General features: G+C 41.3%; 1 protein-coding gene across 3 annotated transcripts in view; it reads left to right on the top strand.

Annotated features, from left to right (window-relative positions):
- ATP8A1 (ATPase phospholipid transporting 8A1) overlaps positions 2560-27620 on the top strand; it is a 230379-nt gene continuing 205318 nt past the window's right edge. For 2 of the 3 annotated variants that reach the window (XM_018049411.1, XM_018049410.1), the window contains exon 1: positions 2560-2954. In XM_018049411.1, the coding sequence (XP_017904900.1) occupies positions 2906-2954 (49 nt within the window). In that variant the 5' untranslated portion in view covers positions 2560-2905. The remainder of the gene's footprint in view (positions 2955-27620) is intronic. The other variant, XM_018049412.1, reaches the window with a different exon arrangement.

Raw genomic sequence — 27620 nt, 5'->3', positions numbered from 1 at the left:
AAGAAAATCAATTCATTGGAAGGACTGATGCTGAAGCTGAAGCGCCAATATTTTGGCCACCTGATGTGAAGAACTGACTCATTTGAAAAGACCCTGATCCTGTGAAAGATTGAAGGCAGGAGAAGGGGACAACAGAGGATGAGATGGCTGGATGGCATCACCAATGCAATGGACACAAACTTAGGCAAACTCCAGGAGATGGTGAGGGACAGGGAAGCCTGTCATGCTACAATCCATGGGGTCACAAAGAGTTGGACATGACTGAATGGCTGAATGCACATACACAAATATGTCATCAGTACAATACTGAACTTCAATCAGGGTTCTGAACCAATAAAAACACGTGTAATGTCTAGTAATCAGAAACGAGTTGTTGTTCAGAAATGAGTTAGGTAGGGTAATCTTGCTATTATGGGTAAAGTGATAGCATAACTTGGGAAAAGACACGGTAAGTTATTGACCAGGTCATGCAATGTTCCTCTTTGTATGAAAGACTTATTTCCGGTATCGACTTTGCTTATGGGTTGTTAATAGGAAGCACACATACACACAGACATATATAAAAAGATTGTTCTACAGAAAACAGAGGTAATCTCTGGAACTTATTTACAAATAAGAACTGAATTTCATTTGGTGGTCCACAGGAATTACAAAGGTTATTGCTCATAAATCAAATACTGTTATGTTGCTGTGCATTATTTTTGACTAAAAACCGGTTCTGGCTTTATATAAAATTACACCTAAATCAGTAATCACAAAAGCACTGCCTTTTCTCAGGTTTCTGTTCACTAACTTCTAGAACTGATTTTTCTGATTTTTCTTTCTTTCTTTCAACTATTTCCTTGTTGTACTTACCTTTTCAATTTTTTTCAGATTTGTGTTCACTGAGCCAGGGAGAGTCGCCTTTATACAAGATCTTGGACCTGGAAGGAGTAAGAAGGGCCAGTGATGACTGTCCTAAAAAGGCTGTGGCTCATTTCTTACTTTTAGAAGACCATACTTAGAGATCAACACCATCACTGAAAAAAACACCTTTGAGTCCTGCAATGTTTCATGAACACTGGAATTATATTTTCTTTGTTCTAACCCCAGCCTCTGAATCAGAGCCAACTAGAGTGAGTTCTTCATAAATATGCATCGACTGCCTGATCCAGAATTAATGAAAGGTAGGGCTGATTAGCAAATGCTACCTGCAGGAGGCAGAAAAAATACCACAAATGGAGATATGATACTATTACCAGTTTTATTTTTTCTTGAGGCTTGGGAATAATCACTTATATCTCTGTTTAGACCTTTCCAGAGTACTCTGGGGAAGGAAACGGCAACCTACTCCAGTACTCTTGCCTGGAAAATCCCATGGACAGAGGAGCCTGGTAGGCTACAGCCCATGGGGTCGCAAAGAGTCGGACACGACTGAGCGACTTCACTTTTTTTCTTTTTTCACTCCATGTAAAGCCCTCTTCCACCCAGTGCTGGAGGAAGAGGGCAAGGAGCTTCTAACAATTTATTCCCTTCTTGCTATTCTAGCCGCTCACCAGGATCTATACAAAACCTTACATCCAAAAGATGAAATCAGCAATAAATATCGTACTTGTTTTGATAACTTGTTAATATAGATCTCTGTATACAAAATAAAAGGTAATGAGGTTACGATTATTTCTAAGATTTGTTCAATTGCTAAGTCGTGTCTGACTATTTGCAACCCCATAGACTGCAGCATGCCAGGCTTTCCTGTCCTTCACTATCTCCTGGAGCTTACTCAAACTCATGTCCACTGAGTCGGTGATTTCTAGAATATGGAGCAAAATAAAATTTAATGTACTCATGGATTGTATACTTGGATGCCTCTTCCCTTTTTTGGGTAAAACGACTGCTCCCAACTTCCTGAAGGTTTGACTAAAAAAAAAAAAAAAACCCTCAAACCAAAAAAGTCCTTTTTTGAAGCACCTGGCCCAATAGTTGGATTTTATGCCAAGTCCAGAGCTTTGTCAGGCTGCAGAACACGCATTAGCGAGAGGCACCGGGCCACTGGCAGGCCGGCCCGGAGCACCGGAGGGAGGAGGAGCCATCAGCGCCCAGGGACCCCGGCCTCAGAGCCTGTTGCTTGCGAACCAGACGACAGAGCAGGTGCGACTCGGGCCGCGAGGGCTGCTGGCTGTGAGGGAGGCTAGAACTCCACCCAGGCGGCGAGCACGCAGACCCCCTCCAACGCTCAGGGTGGAACTTAGCCAATGTGCGCCCAAGCCCTTTCTCCCCTTTAGCCTTTCTCCTGCGGACTCAGACCCAAACCCACTCTCCGGACCACGGGCGACCCCACTGTTATTAAAAGCAGAGGGTGGCAGAAGATTTGCAAGGATGAAGGAGCCAGAGCAGCCTTTGTCTTTGGCCAAGTCTTGGAAAAATCTGAAAGCTACTGAGGAAGGACCGGAAGAGCCGAAGTCACGGGGTGGAAAGAGGGCGCCCGGGGTGGAGTAAGCCAGCAGCTCCCCGGTCCGTCCCCCGCAGGTGGTACAGTCCAAAGCGGGGCGGGGCGACAAGAGGCTCCGCCAGGTCTCACCCTGCCCCTCTCCCGCCTTCCCCGCCGCGCCGCAGCCGGAGCGAGTGAGCGCGCGCCCCGACGATCCCTCCCCCGGCGCCAGCGCCGGGGCCCGAGCTCCGCCCCTCGCCGAGCCGCCCCCTGCGCGGCTGCTGGCAGATCTCGCTGGGCTCTGCGGACACCTTCGTGGTCTCTTCCTCCTTCCGCAGGTGTGCGAGGGCCTCTCCCGGCCGAGGCGCTGCCCTGGGTGGCCGGCAGGGCCCGCGCGGCTGCTGATCGCTCGGCTCAGGGAAGGCAGATTCCCCGCCCGCGCGGCGCCGTGACAGGTGCAGGGTCTGGTTTAAGGACGCACCTGCGGCGGCTGCTGCGATGCCCACCATGCGGAGGACCGTGTCGGAGATCCGGTCCCGCGCCGAGGGTAAGTGGCCGCCGCAGCGCCGGGCTGGGTGCGGAGCGCGAGCGGAGGCGACTCGGAGCCAGCCGGGAGTGGGGCGGTGTGAGTGTGTGTCTGTGTATGTCGGGGAAGAGATGCCCGTCCCACCCCTTCCCCCAGGGATGTCTGGCTGTTGTGCCTGGTCCCTGGCGAAACCTTCTCCCTGCACTGTCTTCGGCGCCCTCGCAGACCCCTTCGCGGCTGCAGAGCCCGGATATTGGTGTCCTCGGTGGGATCCCCACGGCTCTTTATACGCCGCAGCGTGACTATTCGGTCTCTGCGCTCTCGCCCTGCCCACCTCTCTCCTCACTATCGCACAAACCTCTAGGTCTCCACTCTGCTTCTCCATTCTAGGACTGCAGATCCCCAGCCCGCCGCCCACCTTTGTGCAGCCCCCACATCACGACACCCCGAGAACTGAAATTGCCTTTCCCAGGATGCAGGATCGTTTGATCCGCAGCCCCTCGCCACTCGGAGCGGGAGGAGCCTGATTGGGGTTGGGCGCTCAGCGGGTGCTGTGCGTTACAGTCTCTGCAGTTCTGCCTCTTGCAGCGGTGTCTCACCCAGCTCCATTCCGAGGTTTTGTTTTTGTTTTTCCGTTTACCTGATACTTGCACTTTGGCCCAGCTGCGTTGACTTTTTAGCAAGGTGGAAGCTATTTTCTTGCTCCACCCAGGGCCAGTTGTTGAATGGCTACACTTGTCAGCAATGAGCAACAGATGCCGGAGGGTAAAGGCAAATACACTTTTGGAGGGCTGAGACTCCATCCTCTGAGGAGCCCTCAGCATCCTGCCCGGCATATGGCCGTCAATTCGTAAATATTTTTTTGTTTGTTTTGTTTTGTTCATGATGAAGCCAAGACTGTACAGATCTTGAGCTTTGTTTTCTTTTTTCTCTCCCATAAACCCATACTTGAATCCTGCAAAAGGGTGGCTTAGGTTCTCATAACTTGTTTTGGAGAACTTGGCTGTGGTCACTGGTGTCAATCCTTCACCCCCACCCCTTCCACCCTTTAATGTTTGGCAACTGGTAAAATGATTTTAGGAAAAAAGCTATAGAAGTTAGGAGAATTGGATTGCAGGGGTTTGAGACGGGCCATTTTATTATTTTCCTCCCTCTGAGCCTTGATTTTAAAAATGGGGCCTCTGGGCTTTAATGGGCTTCCAAGGTGGCTCTGACAGTAAAGAATCTGCCTGCAATGCAGGAGACCTGGGTTTAGTCCCTAGGTCAGGAAGATCCCATGGAGAAGGGAATGGCTACCCACTGCAGTGTTCTTGCCCAGAGAACTTCATGGACAGAGGAGCCTGGAGGACTTGTAGTACATAGGTCACAAAGAGTGGGGCCCTCATAGACCTGATTTTCTGATTACAGCACTTCGGAAATTCTCAGTGGCATGTCTCTGGGGAGAAGGCCACACAAGAGTCAGAAAACCTGTGTCCTGCTTAGGAATTTCATACATACTTCTTGTCATTTGTAATGTAATGAAAATTATACAGGGCACCTTTTAGATGCACACTGTCTTTAAATGTACACAGTAAAAAATGTGTGCATTCTTTTTTTTTTTTACACTTCTGAGTGAAATACATTTTCTCTTATTTTTTCTTCCAGTTTTATTGAGCTGTAATTGACATGTGGCATTATGATATATGACAATGATTTGACTTCCATACATCATGAAAAATTACCATTTAAGTTTAGTCAACATTCATCAACTCATATAGATACAAAATTAAAGAAACAGAAAAATTTTTTTTCCTTATGATGAGAACTGTTGAGACTTACTCTTCTAACATTTCATATATAAACATAATTATATTTATCATGTTGTGCATTACATCCCTAGTATTTGTTTATCTTATAACTGGACATTTGTATGTTTTGATTACCTTCACCCTCTCCCCCACACTCCCTCTCTGGTAACCACCAATCTCATCTTCTTTCTGAGTTTGTGTGTTTTCAAGTATAATTAACCTATAAGAATATGTTAGTTTCTGTTACAGAACATGGTGATTTGATATTTCTAAACACTTCAAAATGATCAGCATAATGTCTAGTTACCCTCTGTCCACATACAAAGTTATTGCATAATTATTGACTATATTTGCCTCACTGTACATTTCATATACAAGACTCATGTATTTTGCAACTGAAAGTTTGTACCTTTTAATCTTCATCACCTATTTCTCTACCCTCCCCACACCAATTCCCACTGGCAACCACCTGTTTGTTCTGTGTATTTATGACACTGTTTCTGTTTTTTTATGTTTCTTCACTTGTTTTATAGATTCCACATATAGGTGAAATCATGCAGCACTTGTCTTTCCCTGACTTATTTCACTTAGCATAATACCCTCTAGATCCACCCATGTTGTCAAATGGCAAGATTTCATTCTTTGTTTATGACTGAGTAATATTCATATACACACACACATACACACACACACACTGCATCGTCTTCATTCATTCGTCTATTGATTGCACTTAGCTTGCTTCCGTATCTTGGCTATTATAAAAACTGCTGCAATGAACACAGTGATGCATATATCTTTTCTAATTAGTGTTTTTGTTTTCTTTGGATAAATACCTAGGAGTGAAATTGCTGGATCATATGGTAGCTCTGTTTTTAATTTTTTGGAGAACCTCTGTACTGTATTCGGTAGTGGCTGCATAAATTTACATTTCCACCCAACAAATGCATGACGTTTCCCTTTTCTCTTCACCCTCACCAACAGTTGTTATCTGTTGTCTTTTTGGTAATAATGAATGAATTTTCTTAATCATCATTTGAGTGAGCCATGAAGGTATGAAAGTATAGTGGTAATAGTTGGGATTGTGCTTTCAAATAATAGCAGTTGCTGGATTCCATATTGTGTGAAATGGGAAAAGAGAAAGGACTAGAAAACTATGTGAAACTTCTACTGTATGAGAGGATTTTATCTGAGAGGCAACAGTATTGTTTTTGATTGACATGTATATTTTTCAAAGCATTTTTACAAAGATTGCCGTATAGGACCTTACAGCACTCCTGAAGTTTGGTGAAGATGGTCCCATCTGATAGTTGATGAAACTGTGTCCCAAGTGATTGAGGTGCTTGGTACATTGTCAGAGGCATAGTGGCAGTCACTGAATGACCCCTCCCCCATATTGGTTGGTCAGTTTATTATGTGCTCAGCATTTTGCTTGGGACTGTGGTGAGGACATTGATAATGACGCTGTGGGCTGGCGATGTGGCTCATTGCCTGCTCCACCCACACTTTTCTTTCCTAAAGAATAATCTCTTTTGACAGCTCCTGCTGCCTGATGGCATTGTTCTGAACTGCAGCCTCCTTAGCTTCAGTGGGTTGGACCAGGGTAGGCTTCTGACAAAGAGCAGACAATCCATAGGTGGCTCAACACTTGTAACCTTGGGTTTTGGATCTAAAAGCCAAGGCTTTGTGGTGATCATCTCTCCCATGGGAAAAGTTGAGCTTAGAGACTTAGAGTGAAGGTTGAAGCAGAAAGGGGCAGAGGAGAATAGGCGAGTGGAGGAGTGAATGGCTGTCTGTCTTAGGTTGTGCGGATGCTGCTGGTATGAGGAAGCAGAAAGTGTGCACGTGAACACAGAAAGATAGGAGAGAGTGGCCTGGATGGAAGGAATGAGGCAGAGAGACACAGGTGCTGAAAGAGGGCGGCCCGTCCCTAGCGCACCTCCAACCCCCTCCCCCCAACTCTAGAGCACCTCCCCCTCCACTCTAGAGCACCTCCCCTCTCCCCCCCACTCTAGAGCACCTCCCCCTCCACTCTAGAGCACCTCCTCCCCCCCCACTCTAGAGCACCTCCCCCCCTCCACCCCGCCCCTGACTCTTTTTGTCCCAATTCAACAAGTAGCCTTAGAACAGGCTCTTATTTTTACTTTAAGCAATTTGAATGGGTTTCTAGTCCCTGCATCCAGATTGGCCAGATGCATGGCTGCTGTGTGTGCAGGTTGTTTACAACCAAATCGAGGAGAAAGAACGTCCATGAAATAAGAAATAGTCTAGGAGGGGATGTTATTATTTGAACAGTGTGCTTGCTTTGGGGAATGTTATTAATTGAACAGTGTGCTTACTGTGGGTAACAAAGAGCTGTGAAAGATCAGACATAAGAACATGAAGCCTGTGAGGAAACATTCCTTGAGAAATATTTCGAAATGAGTCCTCACGCAATGCTTCTCAAACTTTAAGGTGTGCACCAATCACCTGGGGATATTGTTAGATGCAGCTTCTAGATGAGTAGGGCTGGAGATGCGTTTCTGACAAGCTCGCGGGTGATGCTGGGTGATGGCCTGCAAGTCACGGTGTGAATACCAAGGTTCTAAGATAATGCCATCGATTTCAGTAGTCAGGAGGGCGCTGAGGTTAGAGAGTAACCAACTGAAAAACTGCTGAACATGACTATGGCTTACTTGAGAGTTCTTAAACTGGCCAGGAACAGAGGGAAACTGAGAAGAAATAGAGCATACATTTGGATAAATAAATACTTCTAGATTATAGAGTATTTTAAATACCAGGATGAGTCATTTGGAGTTTGAATGAAATATTTTAAAAGGACCTTAGAGTTCTTCTAATCCAGTTCTCATTCAAGCATGAGGTCAAAGTAAAATACCTCCAAAAGGGCCAGTTAGGAGCCAAATCACTGTAGGGAAGTGACATCCCCAGAGTATGTTGGATGGTTTGTAGGAAATGTAAATAGACGTGTGTGTGTGTTTTAAGGTCTATAAATGACAAAGACCAGGATTAGTATTGGAGTGGAGAAGTGAGACTGGAAAGGGAGGAATTAGAGCTATTTCTCAATAAATCATTATCTTGTTTAACAGATAATCTATTGAACTCCTATAAGTACCATTCTTGAAATTTCAAGAACTTTCAAGTACCATACTTGAAATAAATCAGTGAGCAAACAGAATTTAGAAAAAGCCCTGCCCTGGAGGTGCTAACATTCTAGTGAGGCAAGAGACAAAACAAACACAAAAAGTCAGCAAGTTACAGACTTTATTATGTGATAAGTGCTATGGGACAGATAAAGAGAAGGTAAGATGCATAAGGTTGGTGGATGAATTGCAACTTTAAATGGGTTGGTTAGGCTAGCCTTCATTGGAAAGTGGATGTGAAGAAGGTGGATTAAGCCTGCTGGGAATCTGGGGGAAGAAGATTCCAGGCAGAGGCCCCAAGGCAGGAGAGAGTTAGGAGTGTTAGAGGAATGCGGTGGCGGGCGGGTCAGGGGAGAAGGGGAACATAGTAGGAAATGAGGTGACTAAGGTCGTGTCATAGAACATTGTGATATAGTGAATACACCACAAAAAACATTAAAATAAAAGGAGATTCTCAGACTTTAATGTTTACAAGATCCCAGGTATCTCATCAAGACTGCTATTTCTTGAGCTGCGTCATGAAGGTCTGTTCAGTGGATCTGCCATGGGACTGCATTCTTCACAACCTGCTGGAATGTTCCACTGTAGGTGAAACACATTTTAAGGATCTCTGCTTTACAGTCTTCAAGCTGATTGATTGGGAAAAGATATTAAAACATAAGGAAATTGAGAAGGAGTTTCAATATAGTAAGAGAAGATAAATTCAAATTCTGAAGTAATTGAGGGACATCCAAATGGACATGTTTTGAGATACTTTGAAATTGAGAGGTTAGATGTAGGGAAAAGCAAATCGGAATCTCTGGTTCAGAGATAATCGTTGAAATCCTGGTAGATAAGTTTGCCAGAAAGCAAGACTAAATAATGCAGAAGACTAAGAATCATATGTCCCTTCACTTTTACTGCACCTAAATCAAATAAGCCTCTAAATACAGCATTAAAAATGCTAGAAACAGGGACTGAAATAACAGTGGTCTACACAAAACAGAATTTTTCTAGAAGTTGTAAAACTAGCATGAAGACAGTCCAGGTCACCTGTGCCCACCAAATAAAGTCATAAGGGACATGGGCTGCTTATGCCGTTCTGCCTCATCATCCTAAGTGTATAACTTCCTTAAAGTCATAATCTGGTTGCTGGGGTACCAGCCAGTGTATAGGAGTTCCAGATCAGAAGAAAAATGAAGAAGAGTGTGAGACCAAAGGTTTTTCTTGAAAGTACCACTCAAAGACTAATGGTTATTTTGCATTGGCTCGCTTCTGCAAGGAAAGCTGGAGTTTTCTAGTTGGCGTGCTTTATTATTAAAAGAAAAAGGAAAAATTGTTATTGGATAGGCAGCTGACAGGCATTGTCACTGTCAGATTGTCAGAGGTTTTGCTTGATTAAAAGAGGTGTTCTAGAGCTCATGAGTTACAAAATAATGACCATTGTTCAAAACTAAGGAAATACACACCAAGAAAGAAAACCACTACATACCTGACCAGTAGGGTCACAAAGAGTCAGACTTGACTTAGCAACTGAACAACTACAACCACAATCCAATGGTTTGTGTTTTACACTGTTGAATATTATGATGCTAAAATGTAAGGCATTCATTTGATTATGTAAAACATGTACTAAGTGATAAATTTAGAAGTTGTCCTAGGGATTGTTTTCCTAAACTGACCTGTGTAAATGGCACCTTTAAAGTATTTGTAATTATAAAAAATACTACATTTTATTTACTTAAAATGCAACAAAAGGAGCATGGAGGTAATTTGTATAAAAAGTGTTAAAAGGAAAATTTTAAGAGGCTATTTCATTTGTCCAGGTATAAGAAGGCTAAGAGCCTTCTTCCTTTAACAAGCATGTATTATGCGCCTGCTGTGTGCCAGCTAATTGGATGGTGGAATAGAAAGGTATAGCGAATGAAGGATTCCCCAAAGAAATCATGAAAATGAGTTATAGATTTATAACTGACATGACATTCTTTCACAGAGTGGGTATGTGAGTATAGTGATGCTTCATATGGTCAATATTTGGGAATTCCCGAAACATGTTGTTTTGCCTAGTGTAATACTGGAGCTATGAAGTGTGGCAAAACTAAATTATTTTAGTCTTTTTAATCTATAGTACATTATTCTTTTATTTCACTTATATAATTTCAAAAACAATGAGAACTGAATCAGTTCATACCGACCTTCCCGGCTTAAGGAAAGTTTGCATAGATAAAGACTGTGCTTTTGAAGTTAGTGAAATATTTGCTGCTATGTTGGATTTCTAATCACATAATTTCACAACAATGTAAACGTTGTAAAGGCAGCAGATTCATTCTTCACTACTCCCCGGAACCCACATCTTTCAATGTTCTCATCCTCTGGGTAGTAAGCTCCCTAAAGGCAGGGATTTTTTTTGTCTGTTTTGTTTACTGATATACTGAGGACATTGCCTAGGGCATAGTAGGATTGACTTAAATGAATCTTGTGACCTAAATAAAGATGAAATGACCTATAGATGCCTTATAATCAGACCTACTTGACACTCTCCTTTTTGGAATCTGACCGTTGAAAAGGGAGCGATTTTTTGCGTTACCTGTTCACTGCTGTATTCTTGCACTTACAGCTTTTGTCAGATGAACAGATAACTCAACTTTATTTTTAATGACAGAACTTAGTTTTGTTCTCTTGATTGTAGAAATAACAGCTTCTCATTGGAAAAAAACTCAATAGTGCAGAGATGTTAAGAGGACAGTAAAAATCACCCCAAACTAAGCCATCTAAATATAACCATTTAATATATACATGAAATATAATTTAATATACATTTAATATAATTTAGTACATTTAATATACATTATCATTTAATAGATATCCATTCCAACAATTTTCCAGAAGAGAAATATATTGTAAATTTATGTAAACGCCATAAAGATTTCCCCAGTGGCTCAGATAGTGAAGAATCTGTGTGCAGTGCAGGAGACCCAGGTTCAATTCCTAAGTCGAGAAGATCTCATGGTAAGGGTATGGCTGCCCACTCCAGTATTCTTCCTTGGAGAATTCCTTGGACAGAGGAGCCTGGCAGGCTACTGTCCCTGGGGTCACAAAGAGTCAGACATGACTGAGCAACTAACTTTCTTCCAGAAAGGATGGGATTTTAAATTTTAATTTTTCTAGTTTTATTGAGATATGATGCTAAAGCTGAAACTCCAATACTTTGGCCACCTCATGCAAAGAATTGACTCATTGGAAAAGACTCTGATGCTGGGAGGGACTGGGGGGCAGGAGGAGAAGGGGACCACAGAGGATGAGATGGCTGGATGGCATCACCGACTCGATGGACCTGAGTTTGAGTGAACTCTGGGAGTTGGTGATGGACAGGGAGGCCTGGCGTGCTGCAATTCATGGGGTCACAAAGAGTCGGACACGACTGAGCAACTGAACTGAATTATATTTGTGTGAAACATATTTGTATATACTATATTGCAAAATGATTACCATAAAAATTTTAGTTAATATTCATCACCTCACATAGTTACAGATGTCTTCTGTAGTGATAAGGACTTTTAAAATCTACTCTCTTAGTAACTTCAAATGTATAGAACACTTGTTAGCTATAGCTACCATGCTGTGATGACATCTTCAGAATTTGGCTTGTAATTCTGTTTTAAAAGGTTATTTTATTTTTAATTGGAGAAGAATTATTTTACAATGTTGTGTTGGTTTCTGCCATACAACAACGTGAGAGTGTAAATTGCTCAGTCGTTGTCTTGACTCTTTGCGACCCCATGGACTGTAATGTAGCCCACCAGGCGTGTCTGTCCATGGAATTCTCCAGGCAAGAATGCTGGAGTGGGTTGCCATTCCCTTCTCCAGGAGGATCTTCCCTACCAAGGTATCGAACCCAGGTCTCCCACAGTGTTGGCAGATTTTTTTACTCTCTAAGCCACCAGGAAAGCCCCTCAAACAGCAACATGAATCAGCTGTAAGTATACATAAGGCCCCTCCCTCTCCATACCCCCTCCCGCCTCCCATCCCATCTCACCACCCCACTGCTTTAAGGTTGCCATAGGGCACCCTGTGTTAGGCAGTAACTTCCCACTAGCTATCTATTTTATATATGGCAATGGATACCTTTCCATGTCACACTGTCCGTTTACCCCACCCTCTCCCTCCCCTGCTGTGTCCACTACTTTGTTCTGTGTGTAAATCTCTATTCCTGCCCTGAAAATAGGTGCATCAGTGCCATTTTTCTAGACTCCATATATATATGTTGATATACAATATTTGTTTTGTCATTCTGTTATACAGAATGAAAGAATACTTCACTCTGTATAGTAGACTCTATGTTCATCCACCTCAGTTCAACTGACTCAAGTGTGTTCCTTTTTATGGCTGAGTAATATTCCATTATATATGTACCACAAATTCTTTATCCATTCATCTGTTGATGGACGTCTAGGTTGCTGAAAGTTTGTACCTTTGACCACCTTCACCCATGGAAAGAAATTTTTTTATCTACTGTCACTATTTAAATCCTCAGTGCCTAGAGCACTGCCTGACACTTAGTAAGTGAAAGTGAAGTCGCTCAGTCGTGTCCGACTCTTTGCAACCCCAGGGACTGTAGCCTACCAGGGGTCTCTGTCCATGGGATTTTTGAGGCAAGAATACTGGAGTGGGTTGCCATTTCCTTCTCCAGGGGATCGTCCCAACCCAGGGATCGAACCCAAGTCTCCTGCATTGTAGGCAGATGCTTTTACCATCTGAGCCACCAGGGAAGTCTCCATAATTATTTGTTGAATGCACAGATCATGTATTTTATGGCAGCTTAGCATTATACATGTTATTGCATAATAATTAACTAAGGAATCTTCTGTGGGTAGGCATGTAGATCATTTCCAGTATGTATTTTCAAAAAAAACACAAATAAGCATCTTTATATATCTTTGTACACTTTTCTGATTATTTCTTTGAAAATTCTTTGAGAAAAGGGATTTCTGGGGCAAAAGTATGTATCTTTTTTTTTTACAATGGCAAAAAAATGCTTAAAGATTATTCACATTTGCACCCTCACTGAAAATAAACCAGAGGTCCTACTCCGCTACTCCTTTTCCGCCAATGGATAGTCTTCTTAATCCTTTTGAATATACAGTGCAGAAAAAAAACTTGAAGTTTACATTGCTGTTACTTATAAGATTGAATACAGCTTGATTGGTTTTAGTAATTATTTTTATTTTTGTCTGAATTGTTTACTCATTGTAAGTTCCTTTATGAAGATTATCTTGTATTGAATTTTAAGAGCTTATCATATGCTCCTGACATGAACTGTTTTCCTTGCTCATAGTTTATCTTTTAACTTTTTTGATGTTGTCTCATGTACATGGTTAATTTTTGTAAAGTATAATCTTTCAGTTTCTTAAAATTTCTGGCTTAATGTCATGTTTCTTATGTCAAGATGATGATAATTTTTCACTTATGCTCTTCTTTTAGTATTAATACTTTTAGATTTCACCTTTAAACAGTTACACGTGTAATTCCTATGGGATTTATTTTGTTGTGAGATGTAAGGTAGGGGTCTAATTTTGTTTTTTTCTCAATTTGTTATCTATCTGACATGATAACCATATATTTTATAATCTGTTCTCCCCTCACTGATTTGAGATGTTTCTTTTATATGCTAAATTCACATAAATAGTGGAGTCATGGTTGGAGTCAGTCTCTCCCCTTCTTCTTTCCCTCTCTTCTGTATTTTGGTCTGTTTTGGCCCCTTCTATCAAATTCCTTTATTACAATTAATCACTGTTCTTTCCTCTAACTTTTTCTCTGACTTCTTTCATGCTTATTTTTCTGCTTGAACTAATGAGTGCATCATCGAATACAGTTAATGTGTTGGAATATTTATTGATATTGCATTAATTTTATAAATTTATATTGAGAGAACTCATACCTTTTATATACTGAGTCATTTAAGCTTAGTTTTACTCTCATTTATTGGTTTTTCTTTTATATACTGGGGAGAGTTTTCTTAAATAAATCCTATCCATTTTAATGATTTGTTCTTTAAATAGCTTATTTTTTTTTCTCTTTTAAAGACAAGCTTAATTTATTATCATCAGGTTCAATGAACATATAAAATTACATAAAATTTCAATAGATGTACTCAGAAGAAACATAACCAAAGCAGAGAAAAAGAATTACAAAAAACTACAAAACTAAGTGATTTCTTTAAAATTTAAATGTATTTATTTTAATTGGAGGTTAATTACTTTACAATATTGTATTGGTTTTGCCATGCATCAACATGAATCTGCCACAGGTGTACACGTGTCCCCGATCCTGAACCACCACTCTCTCCTCCCTCCCTGTACCATCCCTCTGGGTCGTCCCAGTGCACCAGCCCCAAGCATCCAGTATCATGCATTGAACCTGGACTGGCGATTCGTTTCTTATATGATATTATACATGTTTCAATGCCATTCTCCCAAATCATCCCACCCTCTTCCTCTCCCACAGAGTCCAAAAGACTGTTCTATATATCTGTGTCTCTTTTGCTGTCTCACATACAGGGTTATCATTACCGTCTTCCTAAATTCCATATATATGCATTAGTATACTGTATTGGTGTTTTTCTTTCTGGCGTACTTCACTGTGTATATAATTGGCTCCAGTTTCATCCACCTCATTAGAACTGATTCAAATGTATTCTTTTTAATGGTTGAGTAATACTCCATTGTGTATATATACCACAGCTTTCTTATCCATTCTTCTGATAACATATGTTTTATGAAGACATTGTAAATGAAATCCTTCCTAAAATCATGTTTTTGCTCGTGGCTGTCAGAATATGTAAAGTAGAAGCTGTTGATTTTGAAACTAACCATCAGTCTGAATTCTTTCATTTTAAATAGTTTTTCAGTTAATTTTCATCTCCATAGGTTTTAAAATTATACATCATAAGGTGTTTTTAAACAAGGTTTTCAATTATAATTAGATTTGATCAGGTATATCTTGATTACATTATTTTTCCAGTAAGATTTGTTCATTTTTATGTGCTGAAGTTTTATGTACTTGGGTTCCAACTTACTGCTTCTAAGGTTTCACGTAACCCTTACACAATAGCCACAATACTGATCTTTTTTATCCTTTTTGTTAGGGTTAGAGGTCAGAATTTAGACCAGGTAAGAGTCGGACACGACTGAGCAACTGAACTGACTGAACTGAAGATTTAACTAATGGTTTTGTAAAATCTACTCCTATCAAATTGACATTCAGATCTTAGATCAGCACTGAGAGAAATAAAGTGATCAACAAGCGCTAGACACATATGTCCTTGTAAATACTCTAGTAGCTACACTATAAAAAATAAATAAGTGAAATTAATTTTAATAATATATTTTCTTTAATAGATCCAAAATCTCATTTCACTATGATATAAAAATCAATAATGAAATAGTTTGCATTCTATTTGTACTAGTTTCTAACTCTGCTATGCATTTTGTATTTACCGTACGTCCCAATTAAACTAGTCCCCTTTCACATGCTCAGTTTCCACGTGTGGCTTGTGGTTGCTGTGCCAGTCAGCACAGCTGTAGATTATATCTCTAGCTTGGACTTAAGGATTAACTAGAGAAGGAAATGGCAACCCACTCCAGTGTTCTTGCCTGGAGAATCCCAGGGCCGGGGGAGCCTGGTGGGCCGCTGTCTATGGGGTTGCACAGAGTCGGACATGACTGAAACGACTTAGCAACAGCAGAGTTTTTCAGAATATAAAATTTTATAACAGAAATGATGGCTCAAAGTAAGCTTATTAAAAGTGCATGTGTAGATATACTTCTCTCTTAAGTAGAGATTAAGCCTTACTTCCTTCCAACAGAAGGCCTTCTCAAATGTCCTCGTAAAACCTCACAAAATGTGTTAGTGCTTAAATAATACTGCTTGTGACAGCCCTCACTGCAATTTAGAGGTTTCATGTAAATTCATCATGGCATCTTTTAAAGCCTGTTGTTTTGGACCCATTAAATGTAATTCTTTTTGAAAAGATTTGATAAGACCACTGTACAGAACCTTCCTGTTAGTTTTCTTTTAAATGTTAATATGAAATGTGTGAACATAGGATAGTAACTTTGGGTAGTTTGCCTTTATATACATTGTTGCCATCAATTTTGTTAATCTAAGGGGCTAAGGAATTTGGTTTACTGGGTTATTTACACATTGAATGAACTGGGCAAAGGTAACTGGCTGTTTTGAATTGAGGCTCTTCATTGTTTTGCGTAAGCCCATCTTTGAAGATGACTTGTCTTGATCCATTCAGGGTTGTACTTCAGGAGACTGGGTTAGTCATGTGGCAGCTTAGGTGGAGACTGTTGCTAAGAAGGTCAAAGGCAATGGAGGCTTTGAACCAGGAAACCACTTTAGTGGGCCAGACCTATTTAGAATACAAGATAAATCTTCATGAATGAAGCAAGCAAACTTGTTTGCAAGGGTGAATCAGAGAGATGGTTTGCTCTGACACCAGTTTAGAATAATTGAGCTTCTCTAATTAGCGTCGATCTCTGTGGCTAACTCTGGTCTTAAAGCCAACTTGTAGAGGAAATCTCCTTTGAGCATCTGCAGCCCGTCTTTTCCCCTTGTCCCTCCCTTACCCCCATGTAGATTTAGCCCTACCCCAGTCTAGAAAACCTTAGCAGTAGGAGACATTCAGGGAGCTCTAATTTACCACTTTGAGGATGTGGCTTGAACCACCCTGTCACCATTTCCTTGACCCTGACTGTTTGTTGCAGCAACTAAAGCTCCAGTACTCGGGGCCCTGCCTGTCTGAGGGAAGAGACCCTGGACTCTGGGGGAGGAGTCTGCCCTCACTCTGCCCTCATCTGCCCGGGTGAGGAGTTTGGATGCCAAGCCAGCTTCCGGGGGCTCTGAGTATCATTTGCTTTCACTTTCCCCCTCGGTGCTCTTGGCCAGCACTTCTGGACAAGCTTGTTGCCCCATGCTGGAGTGCTTTGTTTCTAAGCGCACCTGTAGTCCAGGACCATTTTTCTTAGCACCACACTGCCATTCTAACGACTAGCTGACCCTTCCCAGTCCCCTTCTAGTCTGTCTCATTCTACTTTCATTTTTAAATTCAAGCCCTGTCCTCTCCCTGACCAAAGAAATGAAACCAATCTCTCTCTACAGATTTTACCCAAATTTGATGTGCTGTTTTATACCTTAAGCTTAAGTTGGATTCAGTCCACTCTGATGCCAGAATGGATGTGATGAATGTTCTCAGGTGGACTCACTCAACTTTCATAACTTTTTCCCCACAGTTGTGACTAAGGGTTAGAGAAAAGACTTGAGGAAGAGTGACTGTGCCATCTTTAATGTAGAGTGTGTCCAGTGTGGTCAGGGCAGTGGGAGGCTTGTGTAATGTCAGCAGGTTTACCGTCAAGTGTACGTCGGTGGTGTTCAATCCTGGCTGCACAGTGAATCAAATGGGGATTGGATGCCTGGACTCACCCCAGACCAATGGAATCAAGTCTGGGCCATCGGGCATATGGACTGAGCATTGATATTGTATCTTCCAGATAATTATGATGTCCAACAGTGTTGAAAAATACTGATGTAGATCTTTGAATTTCCTTGCTTGTGGAGAGAAGAATAGATTATATAAAGTCATATAGATTGCCAGCCAAGAAACCTAGAGCATATGGATATTTTTGTGGGTAAATTTGTCTATTGCCCAGTTACTTAATGGGTCTAATTGCACTTCTCTAAATTTCACCTGTCAGAAATGATAAAGCTTGTATGATGATACTCAGTTATTTGGTTTTGAAGAATTTCTTTAAAATTCTGGATTAAACAGTCAATTCAGTACTACCAAATGAAGAGTAAACACATCCCGTTTATTTTTAGCTGGTTCTATATCTACTCTGGGAGCTTGATGAATATGAGCCTCTCTGCAATGATATTTCTGGTTTTTGCTAACCTACTTACTTTTAGTATGTTGTTGTACTTCATCTCTTCATTCACCCTATATTTATAGCCTACATGTGTGTAGTTATTTGCACCTGGAAGAAATACCTTAACAAATCAGTAAAAGTTTCCAAAACTTCTATGGCTATTTTCTTTTCAAGGGGTTTATTTTCTTTAGTCTACAATTATTAATTTATCTCACTCCGGTGTTAATAGATCTTTCACAGGTTAGTGTAAAGAAAACAGAAAGTTACCACAAACCTCAATTTACATGCCTTCCCTGGTTTCTAAAATGAAACTCATTTTGAAACTCTTAATGTAGCCAGTATGATTTCTCTGTGGCCTCCTGGATGGGTGCTGGGGTCTGGCTTCAGGATGTGATGGTGATGATTTCAAACTTCTAGGAGTAGAAAAACAAACTCCATAGTCCCTTGTTTTGTTATTTAGTCACTAATTTGTGTCTGACTCCTGCAACCCCATGGACTGTAGCCTGCCAGGCTCCTCCGTCCATGAGATTTCCCAGGAAGAATACTGGAGTGGGTTGACATTTCCTTCTGCACAGTATCTTCCCAACCAGGGACTGAACCTGCATCTCCTGCATTGGGAGTTGGCTTCTTTACCCCCAAGCCACCAATTAAGCCCCTATTGTGCCTTAGGTCAGGTTAACTTGGTGGCTCAGGTTAAAGCGTCTGCCTGGAAGTGTATTGTGTCCAACCTTTGTGGGATTTTTTTTTTTTTTAATTCTCTTCTATCCTTATCGTTTCTGCATTTAGACTTTTCTTTTTTAGGTGATAATGTTACTTGTACTCCACAGATGGAAATCTTTTTTTAAAAAGAAGCCAGAATTTGATTGGAGGATGGAGTTCTGAATCACTGGCTCAGTTTAACCCCAGATGGCAGCTCATTCGTGTATTTTGGTTTAAAGTTCAGTGGAAGAATCATTACATGGGGTTGGCCTTTTATTGACTTCTAAGTGAATGTAATTAGCAAAGAAGGAAGAAGGTCCTCTTAATTTCCCCCAGTACTGTGCTGAATTCCTCTTAATCTTATTAAGTGGCTTTCAGGTGAGTGAACTGTTCTCCTATGTTTTAATTTTAACTAAGTCTGAATACCAAGGTCTTCAGTTTGAATTGATAGTTTGATAGTTTTCTTTATAAGATGTCAGACATTTCCCCATATATTCAGCTGGAATTATCTTTTTAAAATAATTCTATTGACTCAAACCAATAGAATCATCATCTTTACTGTTTATACCTCATATGTCTTTAGCCCGTTTGGTACCCTACTATTTGACATAGTAGCCACTTAAAGAATAGAGTGCATCTGTTGTGTGATGCAAACAAAACTGGAGACTAACTCACTTAGTGCTGTCCCACTTCCCTAAGTATCTTAAGGTACTGCTCTGTAAATAATTGACCTGACAGAAAAGGAAATAAGGCACCCAGGGCTCCCAAAGGGCCTGGAGTGATATCTGACTTTGGGGTCTTCTGAGCTCTGTGGCCTTGGACAAGTCATATAACCCCTCTAAGACTCCTGTTTCGCTTTCCCCAAATACAATAAAACCTACCCATAAATCATCTGTCTCCTGGCTAGAGAGTAGAGCAAGCCCGATTGCACATTGGAATCTTCTGAGGAGCTTCACAATAGCTGAGCCTTGGATTTTGCCCCAAGAGATTCTGATTTCATCTTGGCAGTAGAAGCTGATCAAAGAATGGTGATTGTGGCTTGAACTACTAGGTATCTGTGGTCAGATGCGGTCAGATTTATAGTATAGTTTGAACGCAGATCTAAGAGATTATTGGTGGGTAGGAAGTAGAGTGTTAAGGATGTTGCAGGCTTGGGGCTGTAAACCCAAAATGATGGCACCATTTATTAAAATAGAAAACTCTGGGATAAAGGACTAAAAACCTCCTTGCATCTTAGAAAAGAGTGGACTGATCTATGTGTGCCAAAATAGGTATGTTTCAGTACATTCTTTTTTCTTCTTGGAAAAAGGATTGCTTTTATCCTAAATTCAATCTCCTTCCTCCATCTTCCTTTCTTTTAGTTTTCTTTAGAAATTCAGTAAACATAGCTATCTTGTGCTGTGTGCTATGCTTAGTTGTTCAGTTGTGTCTGACTCTGTAACGCCATGGACAGTAGCCCTCCAGGCTCCTCTGTCCATGGAATTCTCCAGGCAAGAATACTGGAATGTGTTGCCATGCCCTCCTCCAGGGGATCTTCCCAACCCAGGGATTGAACCCAGTTCTCCCACATCGCAGGCACATTCTTTACCAGCTGAGCCACCAGGGAAGCCCATGAATACTGGAGTGGGTAGCCTATCCCTTTTCCAGGGGAACTTCCTGACTCAGGAATCAAACCAGGGTCTCCTGCATTGCAGATGGATTCTTTACCAGCTGAGCTATCAGGGCCTATTCCTTGTTTCTATGCATTTTTGACATCTGGGAGCAGTATGGATTCATCTCTTTGTAACTGATCACTCTATTGTTTTTTTGGACACCTAGGAACTCTATGGATTCATCTCTCTGGAACTGATCATTCTGTGCAAAGACTTTTCACACCATAATCAGAGTTGATGAGAATAGTCTTTATGTCATCATTGTGTTCTTTTGGCTCTCGAGGTATTCCACACTGCAGGAACATCTTTCAGAGCGCAAAATTAAAACACCTGCTATAAAGTAGATGCTAAGCAAATGTTACTTGAATCTGCATCTGGTGAGTGATAGGGATAAGATCAAGCTGTTCAGATTTTGGAAGCTGAGCTTTTAACATGCTGGCATGGTTTTGAAATCTCATGGAGTTTCTTATTATCATGTCTAGGCCCATTGCACTTTGCTCAGCAATGGCCGCAGGTACTCCAGAAGATCTAAGGGGCTGATTTCTTTCTTTTTTAAAGACATGGGGGAAATTTGCTTTTCATGTTTATTAATTTATTCATTATTTTGACTGCTGGCTCTTTGTTGTAGCACATACCCTTTCTCTTGTTGAGGAGTGCCAGCTCTAGAGCACAAGCGCTCATTAGTTACGGCGTATGGGCTTAGTTGCCCCACAGCACATGGGATCTTAGTTCCCTGACTAGGCATCAAACCTGTATCCCCTGCTTTGGAAGGTGGATTCTCCACCCCTGAGCCACCAGGGAAGTCCTAAGGGGCTGATTTCATATTTGTAGTTAGTGGTGGTAGCATGTGGAGGCACAGGAACTGCATTAGAGGCTCTTTCTGCACTGGGTGGTTTTTATTTATGGTGTCGGGAGGTTCTTGAAGCATCCTGAAGCAGTCTGGCCTCTCATCGTTCCTGTTCTGCCTGTGAGTTGAGTAGGGCTGATGGTAGCTGCACACATATGTAGGTATCCTTTAATGTCAACCAGCACTGAGTTTGGTCTTTGAAGTCTTTGCAGCCCACCTGCTGGCATTCATACATCGCGGTATAATCTGCTTAGTGGAGGTTTCTCTCTCCTGTTTGAGCCACATCCTGACAAACCGAAGGCAGCTGTGCCTTCCGCACTTTTGTGGTGCTGACTCTGGTTTCCCTGAGCCTGTCTTGCCTAACCAGTCTTGGCGGGTTCTTTAACACCACCCCCACGGCGCTCACAGCAGCCGAGCCACCCCCAGCCACTTGTGGGTCCACTCCACTGTCAGACAGACACCGTGCTCTCGGGGTCATGCTGGAGCTCCCCGGTGCCCCCTTAGGGATGCCCTGTTTTTCCAGCTGGGTTCCTAGACTTGTTGGACATTTCACATGCCCGATTGTGACACAGCTTGTCATCAACAGGCAGAGGAAAGGTTCACTTCTTTCCTAATGCTGGGTAGTATCCAGTTCTATAGCGTAAAAAGCTGTTCTTGCTCATGGTGATTCATGGTGCCGGGCGTGCTGTGCTGACTGCTCCCAAACCACAAATTAGCAGGTAGGCTCTAGTTTCTTCACTGGGTGTTTCTGACACTTGAGACAATGTTTAAAAAATAAAGGTGAATTGTATTTTTCTCTCTTGCAAAAGCACAATGGAGATAAGCAGGTGCCCATCAAATTCCACTGACTTGTTCTGAGAACAGTGCAGCAGCAAAATGAGGTACATGGGTGTTTTTGTTTCTTTTTGTAAAATGAGAGCTAGCCTTGGAATCAGAAGACTATTAGCCTGTCCACCTGTTTTTCTATTGTAAAATGCATCAGTAGCTCTAGAAATAAAAGTTGTAATAATTCAGATAACTTCCTGATTGCTTATTATTCCTTTTTCCAATATGCTTCAAAGACTGACTTATTCAGAACTTTAATTCAGTTCTGTCTTCCTATGATTGTGTTGTGGTGAAATTAATGGGGTTACCTTTCTGCAAGCATTTTTACCAACTAATTCAACAAACTTTTTTCCATGTACAAAATGGTTAAAACTTGCTTGTGCATTGACACTATCTTAGTGGTTCTCTGATGACTTCATAACTGTCTTTTAAAAAAAAACTTTTTTTTAAAAGATGACATCATGGAATTCTGGAGTTGGAGGGAGCTGTGTGCACTGTCCCTAAGATAGCCTGCTGGCGTTTGGTTATCCAGCTCTGGCTCGAAAAGCCCTCAGTGACAGGAGTCACACCCCCTTGTCAAACAGCCCTTTCCACTCTCAGACAGTTCTAATTCTTAGCAAGTTCTTTCTTGCTAAGAAAGCAATAAAAGCGATTAAACCGTTTGTCTCCTACATGTCTTGCTGGGCCAAATATGCTCCATATTATATTTACACAGTTGATTCTTTTAGGTGTTAGTGTAGGATCTTCAATTTGCTCAATCTCCCCAAATCTTCCTGAATTGATTCTTTCATGCCATTTGCATATTTACTAATCATACCAGTATATTATCCTGTCTCATTGGAACCCAGGCAGTCTGGCTCCAGATCCCTCAGGAAGTTATGCATCTACTTGAACTATCCAGGGATCCCCTTGGATCATAGAAGAGCCTCATGGGACTCAGGCTTTGGGGTTTCTTCTTCTGTCCAGAGTTGCCCTTGTTTGTTCTCTGTACATCTACTCCATTGTCTTCGTATCTTTGCCATCCGTGTGGCTTCATGGGGGTGGGGGTGTGGGGAGGACCGTCACCCCCTGCAGCCTGACTCCCTGACTCTCCATGCCCAGCCTGGTCCCTGCCCAGTGCCGAGTCTGTCTGCTAGTATCTCCGGACCACAAGTCCACTTTCCCAGAAAGAAGTCCAGTTGGCCCTGGCGGTCAGGTGCCCCTGTTGACCCTGATACCCCGGGTCAGAGAACTAAGCCAGGAGCGGGGAGTAGGGGCAGGAGCCAAGGGTGACCCAGGAAAGGCTCCATCAGGAGGGCTTGAAAGAAGTGGGGAACCAAAGGAAAGCTCCAGTAGAAGTCCCTTCATGGATGTTTGTCAACCAGTAGCAAATCTACATCATTACCTAATCTTGCGATCCAGTGTTTCAGTTTTTTAAGGACAGTCTAGTCTTGTTGAAGTACAGAATGCTAAGGATTTGGCCAATAACATTATTATTCAGGTTTAGGTAGTGTAAAGGACCTTTTTCATAGAGGAAGGTCCCGCAACCCACTCCAGTATTCTTGCCTGGAGAATCCTATGGACAGAGGAGCCTGGCGGGCTACAGCACGTAAAGGTCTCAAAGAGTTGGACAAGACTTAAGTGACTTAGCACACAAGCACAAAGGACCTTTTATATAGGGAAAAAATTGCCTTCAGTCTCTGACTATACATTTTGGGTATGAGAAACACCACTTTAAAAACAATGACCCTCTACTCAATGGTAGCTGAATTCTCAATGCAAAAGGAAAGTATTCCTTTTGACTTGCAAATTAACTATTTTTAGAAATTACCATAAATCCTTCAGAAGCTGTAGATCCCATTATTAAAATCTGTGAACTTTGAAAGCATGACTGTAGACTACACTTTTCATGAGCAGTAGTTTATAATGTACAGAATCCATCTACTTTCCTTTTGAAAACACTTTGCCCTTTCCCATGGTTCTTCTGTGATTAGTAACACTTTATTTAACTATGCTGCAAGTTCTCACAGTTTTATAGATTTAAAAATATTGTATATGTGTATACACACACATGCTACAAAATATGAATCTATCGATATTTAGAGCAGCTAGGTACTGCCTTGTCTTTTTTTCTTTTTAAAATAATTCCCTACCATCTCTTTTGCATTAGTTCCTCCAACTACTATTCATTCTAACCTTCCCAGTTTTAGGATAATTATCCTTGATGTGAAATGAAGTGAAGGAGGAGAAGTAGGAATTGAGGAGTTCTGCTTCTTATGATCTGTTAACATCACACCATCCATTTCAGGCAGTGGACCTATCCCATGAATTTACTGTATTGCAAAGGAAGCAAGGAAATGCTTTTGTAGTCTCCTACCATTTTTTAAAACACTTTTCCTCCATTCTTAGGTGTCTGTGCATCTGTTCTTTGCTGTTGAACATGTGAGCCCATTTCCAACCTTTCCCGTGATCTTTTAATCTACTTCTCCTTGTCCAAGGCCATGTTATGCTGCAACAGTGGTCTCTGACCACACCTCTCTTTTCCCCAAGACCTTTCACAATTAGCATGTTACTTCAGCTTTCCGGACTTCTGCCCCTTTTGGGTTTTGATGCTAATTTGAAATACATCCTCTTAATCTAGAAGATATGTCTGGCTTAGCCTGGTATTCCCCTCCAACTACCAAAAGTTCCTTGGTACAGTTAGGCTTTCTAAACCTTATCACTTCTGCATGGATTGGAATCCAGTCCATGGTAACAATTCCTCATCTTATTTCCTGTACCTTCTCAAGTGATGAGTTTACTGCCAAGACGAGTCAATGATGCTTTTAGCTAATTGAGGCTTCTAGGAGATGCCGGATGTGTATCTGGTGGTTGAAACCCTTCATTGCTAGTTCAGTCCGTTTCTGTGCCAATGCTTAATCTATATTGGGAATATACCACTTATTCTTCTGTCTGACCGAAGGATCTGTGGAATATCCCTAAGGGGATATCATTACATTTCTTTTATCTTTCATTGTTCTCCTTTTCCTATTAAGTATGATTTGGCATTTGTGTTTTCTTTAGTATTTGCCATAACTCAGCATGCCCAAGATGATTGCTTTACTAGGTTAGTATCCAAAGCTGGGAGCCACAGAAATTGAGTGCTTACTATGTGTGAGGCCCAACACTAGGCGTGCATAGGTAGGTTGCCGTGTAATACTGCTTAAGATTAGCCTTTCCTCTGAACGTCAGGAATACTTTTTTCAATGTCTATCACTCAGAATTTGTTGTGCTATTTTGGAGCTTGTTGCAGTTCAGCATGAATACAGGGAGTGTTAAACCACTTTTTTTTTTTTCCTGCTTTAAACAAGAAATAATGTCGATTTTCACACTTGTTTGTTTTTAGATCAGTTCCCAAAAATACACTTAAAGAAAAATATCACTTAACCATGTATGGTAATGATAGGTCCCGATAGGAAGATATATTCATGGGTATCAGGATGGAGATAAGACTATAAAATTCTGGGAATTTTTAGATGCTTGATAATAATATAGAAAATTTAGTAAACATTCATTGCATGCAAGGGACTGTCTTGAAGTGTTATTTATGCTACTTCTCCATATTAGAATAGCATGCCTGATAGACATGTGCCCTCATGCCTGTGCTGTCCTCAGTGTTTAAGTCAGGTACACCTGTAATATCTGGTATTATTATTCTCAGTTGACGTATACCTCAGGATATAGGTGAACCAATTAATATTGGAGTGGTCAAAAGACCACTGTATATTCAAAGCTTTTTCAGATGATACTTCAAGGAAGATTGGTTAGGGAGACTGCTTTGACATCTAATAGTACCCACGAGGTAGGAGAAAGTCATGGTTGGGAAAACTATGTTGAGGTGGAATAGGGCCAGTAGAGGAGAAATGGGGTCAGAGGGAGAGGTTAGGTCAAGCCTTACTATTGAATGAATAAATGCATCCATCAGTGTTAAAGCTCTAGAAGTGACTTGGACTTAACCCATTTCCAGATGTTATCCTGGCTTCTCAATTCACTGGCCCTCTGACCATCAGCAGTTCTCCATATGAGAGGCAAAGTTTCTTCATCATTTTGAGAAGAATTGTTGGCAGTGGGGAGTGAACTCTTTTGTAACATGAAAAACAATTTTTTGAAGCTGATAACCGTATTTTACATCATCTGGGTAAATGGATATTCTTTGTTATGACATTTTGTTATAACTTAAATGGGCTTGAAGATAATGAGCTAAATTCACAATTGCATGAGCACGAGGGTAAATGAGAAGAAGCTGGGTATGTGGGAAGCTTTTTGACTGTTGTGCAAGTTCCTTAGGGTGGAAAGACCTATAGAATGTACTGGACTCAGGACTTGGATAGGGCAGCTCTTAAGATCAGAGGAGATCTGATCCATCAAGCAGGGTGTGTTGGGAAGGGTTCCAGGCAGCTTCATGATATTTGAGGGGGGCAGGGTAATTGCTTGTGGTTCCAGGTCATTGTTCCATGCAGAGCAGAAAAGGCAACTTGACTGGGGAACAGAGAATAGGATTCAGCTCCTTGAAGAAGAGAGGCCAGGTTTGGGTCCAGTGTCAATGCCCACCTACATAATTAAATGGACATTGGGACAGGACTTGGCTTCTAGCAGAGGACTGAAATGCCTCTGCTTAAATTCATACTATGGAAGCTAAGCATAATATTCAAGTAGGTAGAATAGTTCCCAGAATCAAGTGAAAAGCTTTACCAGGAAGATCAAGGAGCATGCAAAGAGCTGGACTAAAGGACAGGCCTCAGAATCCGTCTTATCCATGCTTATTAGCCTTTTCATATGTCAAGATGGCAAATTGCCTGTGATTCGTTTAGCATGGGTCAGGTGCCCACCTTTAAGTCAAAAAGGGGAATTGTATGTTGAAGGACCAGTCCCACTGCCTACGGTAGGGGGAAGGGAGTTCTCCAAGGAAAACCAAGAGCTCTTTTCAGGAGAAGCAGGCGCTGAACTGGAATGATCAGCAGATGTTCACTGCATAGAGCCTGAATCAATCTTCAGAACAAGAAGGTGTATTGATGCAGTTGAAAATTTCATTTCCCCTCTGGCTGTTGTAGTCATGGTATAGAAATTAGAGACGCATTGCTGAGTAGCTTCTATTTAATTTCCATGCTTTCAAAGGTGTTTATTTTTTCAATGCCATATTTGAAATTGTAGTATGTACATTTTAACCTTTAAAGCACCCAGTTCATTGCTGCCAGAGTAGTGGTTCCTTTCCTTTTGTTCCCTCTCTGTCTGGAAACAGCTGCAGTCAGGCTCACAATCGAATGTTTGAAACGACTGTTCCACCCCAACAATGCAGAATATGGGACTTCAAGTCTCTTTTGTAGCTCTAGTAACTGCTTCTGTATTTCTAATCGTATAAACAATATATATGGTAACCACTAAAAACACAATAACTAAAATACAAATGTCTAAATTCTTCAACCAAAGATTGTTTTACTCCAGACGCTTGAACCAAAAACAAAAAATTATTAAATGAGAACTTTTAATTTATTTTTATTTTCCCCAGCGAACAAAATAAAAACCTATTAAACCTTGGAAAGGACCATGGGTGGCACTCATAACTTCCTACTGAGTAGCACCTAACTTTAGTCACACCTAAATTCTGCAGCTGTGCCTTTAATGTCTCTGGCTAGTTTTCTAGTTAGTATTTTTATATTAGACTGTTATCCAAAGATTTCATTCTAGCTAAAGAAATGAAAGCAATCAATATGGTCTCTTTGGTGTCTAATATTAGAAGCCACTGAGTAAAAGGATATATATTAATAGTTGGTCTCTCCTGAATATGTTTAGGAGGCCATATATATGTTCTGATTC

This window comes from Capra hircus, chromosome 6, assembly GCF_001704415.2.
Source record: "Capra hircus breed San Clemente chromosome 6, ASM170441v1, whole genome shotgun sequence".
NCBI lineage: Eukaryota > Metazoa > Chordata > Mammalia > Artiodactyla > Bovidae > Capra > Capra hircus.
Note: the sequence above shows the minus strand (reverse complement) of the source record. Positions and strands in the feature narration are given on the sequence as shown.